General features: G+C 38.9%; 1 protein-coding gene across 1 annotated transcript; it reads left to right on the top strand.

Annotated features, from left to right (window-relative positions):
- Positions 1 to 3,106: 3,106 nt before the first annotated feature.
- LOC125554354 (subtilisin-like protease SBT3.17) lies at positions 3,107 to 4,115 on the top strand. Its single transcript, XM_048717927.1, has 3 exons — positions 3,107 to 3,395; positions 3,496 to 3,593; positions 3,682 to 4,115. The coding sequence occupies exons 1-3, from the start codon at positions 3,226 to 3,228 to the stop codon at positions 3,756 to 3,758; spliced, it is 345 nt and encodes a 114-aa protein (XP_048573884.1). The 5' UTR covers positions 3,107 to 3,225; the 3' UTR covers positions 3,759 to 4,115.
- Positions 4,116 to 11,135: the final 7,020 nt, after the last annotated feature.

The raw sequence follows: 11,135 nt of genomic DNA, 5'->3' as shown, positions 1-11,135 counted from the left end.
TGACGTGAGACAAAGCTAAGAATCGATGCCGAATCAACTGAATTAAGCACGGAAAAATTCAAGACCATCTCTAAAATTCTACAACGAATCCTATAACAATGAACTACAGTCCATTGGCTGACGGCCTCGTCTGCATTACGCCAGCCACAAGTACGTAGCTACGTGGTGTTATTTCACTAAGCAATGAGCGAATTCCTTATTTGGCCTGGACATTGGGCTTCTCTATTTGGCCCTAAAAAATGTTCTTCAATATTTGCTCCTGAATCTAAATTTGATGCCATTTGTGACACTTTCGTCCATTTTCTAGCTAACGGTGTTAAATGGCTGGTAAGAAGACATTTTGTTCCACATAATGTGATAAAAGCAGGAATATTAAATATTATACATCTGATTTTTAAGCATGATAAATCAAACGTTTTTATGACAAATTATTTTGTCGCGAGGATGATAATTTTCTTTAGCAAGCATGACAAATGCTAGCAAAAAAATGAACATGCACTAGTAGAAAAAGGGGTTTTTGTCCCGGTTGGTAAGGCCCTTTAGTCTCGGTTTTCGAATCAGGTAAAGGGTCGGTACTAATACCTCTCCTCTTTAGTCCCGGTCACGTGGAGCTCCACCTTTAGTCCCGGTTGGTAACACCAACCGGGACTAAAGGAAATTTTATGATTTTTTTTTTGAATTTTTTTTATTTTCAAATTTCTGAATTTTTTTAATCTCTAGTGTGTAATCACCACCCCTCATCACTGCTCAATTTATCCTCTAATCACCCCTCATCATTCCAAATCATCTAACTTCCCGAACGATCACCCATCCTCCCACTCCCCCAGCCTGAGCACGCTTAACTTCCGGATTCTATTCTCTCTCGTTTCCAAGTCTGCACTTGTTGTTTTCCTGACAATAGTAAGATGTCAATCCTATTAACCTTCATGAATTTTGCTTGAGCATGAAATGACACATTTCACTGTTTGAGTTTGAAACTATTGTTTTAAAAAACAATAATTATTTAGTAACACTAATATTTCTTGAATAATTAGTTTGACCATGGTTTGACCATAGTTTGACCAGATTTGACCAAAATTCAAAATAACTGAAATAATTATTTAGTAGCACTAATATTCTAGAATAATTAGTTTGACCATTATTTAGTAACACTAATATTCTAGAATAATTATTTCGATTTTTTTCACTCTAGATCTTAAAAGCCCCGTAACTTTTTTTCTGTTAGTTTTTTGAGGATTTTGAAAATGTTTAACGAGGTTCCCCCTGTTAAATTCGGATGAAACTTTTTTTTTAATTTTTTGACATTTCCATCATTTTCTTTTGTTTTTTCTAAAACAGAAAAGGCGGTCCACGGGGGGGGGGGGGATGAAAACGGGACCTTTAGTACCGGTTGGTGGCACCAACCGGTACTACAGGTCTAACCTTTAGTCTCGGTTGGTGCCACCAACCGGTACTAATGGGCATCGCACCCTTTAGTCCCGGTTCGTGGCACGAACCGGGACTAAAGGGCCCAGGTGAACCGGGACTAATGCCTTAGCCGCACGAACCGGGATAAATGCTCACATTAGTCCCGGTTCTTGACTGAACCGGGACTAATGTGAAAACTGCCCTGGACCAAAGCCATGTTTTCTACTAGTGATGGCAAAGATTTGCCATTACTTACTAGAGAAAATCGCCATCTTCACGACATCATAAGTTTCCGTGCTAAAAAATCAGACATTTGACTTGTAGAGAAATCCAATAAAAATCATAGATAGTCTGTCTTTGATGTAATTAAATCGTGTCCGTGTGTTCTCGTCTCCTACACTCATGAGACTTCACACATGAAATTTGCACAACACTTCAGATGGCACCGTCTACACAGTATAGGCCAAATTGCAGCAGGCTGTTAGATTAGTAATCGTCGCATGATCGCGCAACAAGACGTGGTGTCTGTAGTACCTTCGACTCCGCCTTGTGTGCAACCTCACCTTTGTGGTTGTTACCTATCTGCCCCTCCTCTGCTCCTGCCACCGTAGGTCCTCGACCGACATGGTGGGAACCACAACATCCTTTGCTTTATTTTGGTGCAAGCCACTCGTGCGGTGGCGGAGGGGGCCTAGAGCGTGAATTTGGCGCTATTCCGCCATGCTCCCGTGAGTGTCACTATGGCTGACACATCAAACATGGGCCACTTCTGTTGAGGTGTTTTGCTAGGGAAAAACTAGTGTACAAACCTGTACCCGGCTTGGATCGGGTCCGGATGAACTCCTTGACATTGCCAGTCGTGATTGTAACCTTTGAGTGTTGAGTGATACAATTATTATCCTGCAAAAAGAAGTTGAAGACCTACAAATTCATACCCGAGTTATATTCCCATCCGAAGAGAGTATATAGAAGTAGCAATAATTCATTTCTCTGGTCTGCTGGCACGTAATTAAGTCGTCGTTGTGCATGTATGCATAGTGAGATTCTCAGGTCTACTTTGGATTCAAATTTGAATGAAACGCCAACCAAGCTTAGCTAGCTGCGCTTAGCTAGCATGTTGAATATTTCATAACCCTTATAGATAAATACATTATCATTGTAAAGTTAGTAAAGTAATTACTGAGCAAGCAACATCAAGTAGTAGATGGAATCTCGATGCCTATTTTGTCAGGACCCATAGGAATCTCTGGTGTCCCAGTTTTGTCGTGTCTCACCATGTCGGTGCTAATGACAATCTCAAGTCAAAGTCCCAACAAGCCTTGCATTTGTTTTCTTCTGCAAATTTTCCTCGTAGACAAATTCCCATTAAAAATGGAAGAAAAATTCCGCCATGTACAGCCGAACGTACGTATCCAGCAGTGACGATGACTTGGGAGTCCGACAGTTTAACCTCGTGGTGGGTGACACGTACATACGATACATGTGTGGTGCAGGGGGGGTGGGCGTGCTGGCCGGCACCGTGCCTTGGCACACCGTGATGGTGCTCCACAAGCTTTCCAAGGTCCATCAACGAATCGTCGATGTAGCTCATGTATATTGAAGCAAAAAACTATCGGAAGTTTGATTGCAACATCGAGATGCACGTACGTATATGCAGGAAGTTGCTATTTTTGGAGCCATGAGACAAAAGCGCTGTCGCAACCGAACAACTGGCGCCGTTCAATACGGGGCTCGTCTCCTCATAGCTCCATAAACAGAGAACCAACTAGACAAGAGCAAACCTTTCCTCCCCGATCGATCGAATCGATCTTGCATGCAATGACGCCTCCGACGGCCACCTCCCTCATCCTCCTCGTCCTCGCCGCCGTCACCATGGCCGCCGCGGCGGACGGCCCGCCCGCCACCTACCTGTTCTTCGTCGACCCCACACCGCCCGGCGTCACCTGCATGCAGTACCACCTCGGCATCCTCACCGCCGCCCTCGGCAGGTACGTATACGACTCGATCGACCGTGTGTGATCCAACTCATGCGAAGCATTCATACGTTGGCGTGCGTGCGTGCATGGTGATTGTGTGTTCGTGTTGAAGCGAGGAGAAGGCGAAGGCGGCCATCATATACAACTACAAGAACGTGGTCAGCGGCTTCTCGGCGAGGGTCACGCCGGCCGAGCTCGAGGCCATCAAGAGTAAGCTCAAGCCCCTTCGATCAATTGATTGCAATCAGTTAGCTTAGCTAGATCGATGTTGATGTGGTGTACGTGGGCATGCATGCAGAGCAACCGCATGTGAACCGGGCGCTGCCGAGCGCGACGTTGCAACTCATGAGCAGCAACTTCGACGGCGCCAGCTGATCCAATCTAGTCCTGCCCATCCATTCGTCTGATTCGGGTTGTGTACCGATTCTCTGGAGAAGCGAATATCTTTTTATTTTTTATTTTGCCAAGATCGGATGATGATGTAATCTCAATAGCTAAGCTCTTACTAATTTTCATGTGTGCCTGCTGTCTATTTGTGGTTCTAGTTGTGCAATCTGCAGGAATGTGCATGTCCATGCAGATAATGCACAATCGCCCCAAAATGATTCCTTAAGCTTCAGTCAACCATCTCAGAGATCACATATACTACTAGTATTTGTTTTTGAGATTAGAGAGAGGTGAGGATTTGGTTGAAGGTCACAAAACCGATAAGTATATGTGGACATAATTTTGTTTTTGAGGACATTATGTATGGACATAATATTGTAAAGTTTTGTTTGATATTGTGGGGCTTACAGTCCTGTGCAGTTTTGCTGTTACTAGAAGCCGCCCTGTGTTTTCTCCCCTTTTGTCTTTTTTTTTGAACATCAGTACAGACGCAAGCGCTCATACATACGCACATACACTCTAACCATCCAACCACAAATTGGCCCGCTTTCTCCCCTTTTGTCTTGTGTATGTATTTTCTTTGGGCACCATTTTTATACCTCCTTTACTTTTTATGGTTGAGTTTCAGATCCACAAATGCATCTTGATTAACAATTTTTTTTCCATTTATTAAATATGTTATGTATGTGCTTCTTGATGAGACATAAATCCATGTATAATCAGATTTCCTTTTTGCAATGTTCAAATGGATATCTCGTCAATTTTTAATGTTTCTGGTCTTTGATAATCATAAACTAGAAATACGCAAACATTTCATTCTTCAACTAATGCACATAGGGGAACCAATTTTTTTTACATCGGAAACAAAAGATTTATGGAAGAACAAATATATGAACTTTTTTAAAAATTATTGATATATAGTAGACGTTGTCTTGCCTAATCAACATCTTTATTTGCTGGAAGAGGCCGATTTAGTGCCCGTAGCACCGGATATTGTTGGTCCATCCACGGTCACATCCCAAATGTTTTGAAAACTTTCAGGAAATGTATACTCAATATACCTTAAAACAATTGTCAAAATAAGTTTGAAAATGCAAAAGAGTGTTACTTAAAAAATATTATTTTTTCAAGTACCTCAATATAAATGTTCATTTATTTGAAATGAAATTTTCATCTCATGTTATCAAAAATCTGTCATGTACAGAACTATGTTCATGTATTTAAAAATACATGTATATTTTAAAGAAGTTATCTATTTCAAATACAAATCGTGCATGTTTATATATATGTTCATGTAATTTGGATTTTTTAGTTTCTCGCTACAAAAGAAAGGTAATAAAATAGTTGAAAAAAATTAAATACATAAAACGAAAAGAAAACTTGGAAAAAGGCTAAAAATAAAAATATGATTGTGGAACCAAAATAAGATTAAGTAAATAAATATATATTGAAAATACAAAGGATGAAAAAGTGGGGAAAAAAGAATGGGCTTGGCCCAGAAACTGCAGGGACCACTGAGAGCCTTTATTGGATTCCTTTTCTAGCCTTTTTGTCTTACTGCACTGATCATATTTCTCTCTTAACTCAAATTAGGGAAAGGTTTTTTCACATTTTCATGAACATTGCTAAAGTACATGACATTTTTTAGATTGCCATAATAATTTTTTTATATATCATGAATATTTTCACAAATTGTGTGAACAAAATTTCTATTTTCAGGAACATTTTTTAGAATGTTGTGAGTATTTATGAAATGGTTACGATTGATTTTAAATGTCATGAAAAGTTTTAAAATTATGTGATCAATTTTTAAAATTTCACGAATGTTTTTTGAAAATGTCATGAAAAATTTGTTAAACATATGAACATTTGTTTAATGGTACGGACATTTTTGATATTTTACACGCATTTTATAAATGTGTCAATAATTTGGTAATTGTCATGAAGCTTTTAATTAAATGTGCAAACACTTATTTGAGCGGCGTGAACATTTTTGAAATACAGAAGAATTTTTCGCAGGGTTAATAAATCAAAAATACCTTCAGTAAACATATTTTAGAGCATGTTTCCAAATACAGATATAAAGAGAAAAATGTTTAAAAAAATCGAAGACACAACATGCAAACAAACTGGCGCTCACGTGCAAGTGGTGTGGGCCGGCTGATCAACAGGACATGCTCGCTCGCTCAGTCCTCAACCTTGGTCAACAGTTCGTTCACTCGCTCACCGCATCGATCTATGGTTGACCTTTAACTTTTTCCAAAATATCCGATTGAAAAAAGTTCATGGATTTGAAAAAAAATGTTCATCAAATTGAATTGTTCATGAATTCAAAAAAAAGTTTGCAGATTTTGAGAGAATTTCACGAATAAAAAAACATGAAAATAAAAATGAAAAAAAAGAGAAAGGAAAAGAAAGGAAAACTTAAAACCTAAAGAACCGTCTGAAACCAAACGTAACCAAAGAGAAAGAAAACCAGAGAGAACATCCCGGAAAAGGGAAGGGAACATTCTAGAAGGTTCCCAAAACAGGTGATGTGAGAGACTTGACTAGGCCGGCCCAATTATGTTGCCGAAGGAGCTAGTGTAGGCGCCAGTTTGCGGATAATGAAGGAACTGGTGCCTTCAACGCTATATAGGATTTGCGTAAAATTTGTGTACTCACGCTACTTGGGGTTGGCCCTGTTAAACCTGGTTACAAGCTAGAAATTGACGTGCCCATCTTGCGCAAATTCTGTTTGGCGCTTTATGCGCCATTTTTTGTTGTTGAGAAAAGCGCTTTATGCGCCAAATACAAGCAATCTTGCAAACCGGTGCCCACATCGTACGTGAATGGGCCAGCCCATGTAAGCTGTCCATGTACGACCGTTGTCTCCGTTTTTGGGAAGCTTCCATGCAGGGTTTTGGGAAACTTCTTGCCTGTTTTTTTCTTTTCGTTTTTCATCTTTGTGTTCCCCCTTTACCATTTTTTATATTTCCTTTTTCATTTTTTTCATTTTAATTTTCTTAATTTTTTTCCTTTTTATTTTTTGCCATTTTTCTGAAAATCATGAAGTGTTTTTAAATACGTGATTTTTTGAAATTCATGAACTTTTTTGAATACAGGATTTTTTTATCAATTTCATGATTTTTAAAACTTTTTACCAATTCATAAATTTTTTTGAATTCATGAACTTTTTACAACTTCGAGAACTTTTTTCCAATTCGCGAACTTTCTTTGAATTCGCGGACATTTTTTGCACTTTGGCCAAAAAAATCATTTCTTAGAGCTTTTTTCCAAATGTGTGAGCTTTTGCCAAAAGAATAAACTGGTCAAGGTCAACTAGGTGAACCGGTCAATGGGCGACCCGGTCAACCACGTTAACTGAGCGGTCAAAAACATGTGCACGAGGAGTGTGAGCGCTAGCTTGATTAGCCGGTCCATGCGCGAGGTGTGTGCGAATGCGAGTGCGCTAACCGACGCAGAAAATAGGAGGGCTCCCCATCTTGTTGAGCAATGACAGGCCTATTATCCAATATATATTCAAGACCGTAGAGCCCATTAAGGGAAAACTAGAAATAGATTGCCCCACACCAAATCAAGTCCCTCTCTAAAAATTGATTCCGAGTAATGTTTTAGTGGCTTATGAGTGCTTCCATAAAATAAAAAAATAAAAGAGATGGCAAAGAGGGTATGTGTGCTATCAATCTTGATATGTATAAAGCTTATGACCGGGTTGAGTGGTTTTCTTTAAGGAGATTATGTTGAAACTTGGCTTCCGGGAGAATTGGGCCAATGTTATTATGTAATGTGTCTCCACCGTTGAATACCGGGTTCGCTGTAATGCAGAAAAAAGTGGCAGTTTCAAGCCTTCAAGGGGTTTACAGAAGGGAGGTCATTTAGCATCAGCGGTATGTTTAGTAAAAACTTTGTTTTGATTATAAGCATGAGGAGAATTTAACATGGATTGCAACAAGGAAATACAATCTATTAAAGAGCAACTATCATAATTAAATTCCTTGAAATTCAAAAGAGTGGGTTCATTGCTACTTAAAGTTTTAACCTCTCCAATCCCACTTTTATCAACTTTTGCATCAAGATCTAAAAACGCCGAATCATTGGGACGCCTTCTAACGAAAGTTGACTCATGTCCAGTCCCATCTTTACTAAGATTAACATTGGAAAACAAAGATTCAATAGGAGTCACATCAATGACTTTTAAGATCTTCATCATTATTTTCATGGAAACTAGAAGAACACACTTTTATAAACCAATCTCTCTTGGCACGCATCTTATTGGTTCTTTCTTTGCACTCATCAATGGAAATTCTCATCGCTTTGAGAGACTCATTGATATCATGCTTAGGTGGAATAGATCTAAGTTTAAAAGTATCAACATCAAGAGAAATTCTATCAGCGTTCCTAGCCAACTCATCAATCTTAAGAAGTTTCTCTTCAATCAGAGCAATGAAATTCTTTTGCGAACTAATAAATTCTTTAACACTATTCTCAAAATCAGAGGGCATCTTATTATAATTTCCATAATAATTGTTGTAGGAATTACCATAATTATTAGAGGAATTACTAGGAAACGGCCTAGGATTAAAATTACCTATACGTGTTTTTACCAAAATTGTTCCTGCCGACAAAATTCACATCCATAGATTCATTATTGTTTTCAATCAAGGTAGACAAAGTCATATCATTAGAATCAATAGGAGAACTCTTATTAGAAAACAATTTCATAAACTCATCCATCTTTTCACACAAAAAAATTATTTCTTCAATCGATGCATTTTTTTACTAGTGGAAGATCTTTCAGTATGCCATTGAGAATAATTAACCATAATATTATCTAGGAGTTTAGTAGCTTCTTCTAAAGTAGTTTTCATAAAAGTGTCTCCCACGACCGAATCTAAAAGATTTCTAGAAGCAAAATTCGATCCGACATAATTTTTTTGTATAATCATCCACAAATTGAAACCATGAGTAGGACAATTTCTAATCATCAATTTCATCCTCTCCAAATATTGTGCAACATGTTCATGATCAAGTTGCTTAAAATTCATAATATCGTTCCTAAGGGAGATGATCTTAGCGGGAGGAAAGTACTTGGAAATAAAGACATCTTTACACTTATTCCATGAATCAATACTATTTTTAGGCAAAGATGAAAACCAAGTTTTAGCGCAATCCCTAAGCGGGAACGGAAATAGCTTCAACTTAACAATATCATTATCCACATCTTTTTTTTTCATATCGCACAAATCAACGAAATTATTAAGATGGAATGCGACATCTTCATTGGGAAGGCTGGAAAATTGATCTTTCATAACAAGATTCAACAAAGCGGTATTAATTTCACAAGATTCCGCATTAGCATCGGGAGCAATCGGAGTACTAATAAAATCATTGTTGTTGGTATTGGAAAAGTCACACAATTTGGTGTTATCTTGAGCCATCGTAACAAAGAAATCCAACACGCGAGCACACAAAAGCAAACGAAAAGGACGAACGAAAGAGGGACGAAGAAAAGGCGAATCTTTTCGAAAATCGTTTTAGAAGTGGGGGAAAGGAAAACAAGAGGCGAATGGCTAATAATGTAATGCGAGGGATGAGTGTTTATGATGGGTACTTGGTATGTCTCGGCTTGGCGTAGATCTCCCCAGCAACGGCGCCAGAAATCCTTCTTGCTACCTCTTGAGCTTGCATTGATTTTTTCCTTGAAGAGGAAAGGGTGATGCAGCAAATTGGCGTAATTATTTTCCTCATTTTGAGAATCAAGGTATCAATCCAGTAGGAGACAATGCACAAGCCACCGAATACCTTCACAAACAAACACCAATCTTGCACCCAACGCGATAAAAGGGGTTGTCAATCCCTTCACGGTTATTTGCAACATGAGATCTGATAGAGATGGATAAACGGTAAAGTAATATTTTTGGTATTTTCGGTTTACAGAACGGAAAGTAAAAGATTGCAAAAGAACGTATATAGGAAACTAGAATTGTAGATTAGAAACTTATATGATGGAAAATAGACCCAAGGGCCATAAGTTTCACTAGAGGCTTCTCTCAAGATAGAAAATATTATGGTGGGCGAACAAATTACTGCTGAGCAATTGATAGAAAAGCGCAAAGTTATGACGATATCTAGGGCAATGATCATGAATATATGCATCATGTCCATGCCAAGTCGACCGAAACGATTCTGCATCTACTACTTTTACTCCACACATATGAAGGAAATATGCCCTAGAGGCAATAATAAAGTTGTTATTTATATTTCCTTATATCATGATAAACGTTTATTATTCATGCTAGAATTGTATTAACCGTAAACTTAGTACATGTGTGAATACATAGACAAACAGAGTGTCACTAGTTTGCCTCTACTTGACTAGATCGCTGAATCAATGATGGTTGTGTTTCCTAACCATAGACATGAGTTGTCATTTGATTAACAGTATCACATCATTAGAAAATGATGTGATTGACTTGACCCATTCCGTTAGCTTAGCACGATGATCGTTTAGTTTGTTGCTACTGCTTTCTTGATGACTTATACATGTTCCTCTGACTATGAGATTACGCAACTCCCGAATACCGGAGTAACACTTTGTGTGCTACCAAACATTACAACGTAACTGGGTGATTATAAAGGTTCTCTACAGGTGTCTCTGATGGTACTTGTTGAGTTGGCATAGATTGAGATTAGGATTTGTCACTCCGATTGTCGGAGAGGTATCTCTGGGCCTTCTCGGTAATGCACATCACAATAAGCCTTGCAAGCAATGTGACTAATGAGTTAGTTGTGGGATGATGCATTATGGAACGAGTAAAGAGACTTGCCGGTAACGAGATTGAACTAGGTATAGAGATACCAACGATCGAATCTCGGGAAAGCAACATACCGATGACAAAGGGAACAACGTATGTTGTTATGCGGTTTAACTGATAAAGATCTTCGTAGAATATGTGGGAGCCAATATGAGCATCCAGGTTCCGCTATTGGTTATTGACCAGAGACGAGTCTCGGTCATGTCTACATAGTTCTTGAACCCGTAGGGTCCGCACGCTTAACGTTCGGTGACGATCGGTAATATGAGTTTATGTGTTTTGATGTACCGAAGGTAGTTAGGAGTCCCGGATGAGATCGGGGACATGACAAGGAGTCTCGAAATGGTCAAGAAGTAAAGATCGATATATTGGACGACTATATTCGGACATCGGAAAGGTTCCGAGTGATTCGGGTATTTTTTGAAGTACCAGAGAGTTATGGGAATTCACTGGGGAGTATATGGGCCTTATTGGGATTTAGGGGAAAGAGAGAGGGGAGGCTGCGCGCACCCCAAGGCTTAGTCCGAATTGGACTAGGGGGAGGGGC

The sequence above is a fragment of the Triticum urartu genome, chromosome 4, assembly GCF_003073215.2.
Source record: "Triticum urartu cultivar G1812 chromosome 4, Tu2.1, whole genome shotgun sequence".
Taxonomy (NCBI): Eukaryota; Viridiplantae; Streptophyta; class Magnoliopsida; order Poales; family Poaceae; genus Triticum; species Triticum urartu.
The sequence above is the reverse complement of the archived record's forward strand: the minus strand, read 5'-3'. Positions and strand labels throughout refer to the sequence as shown.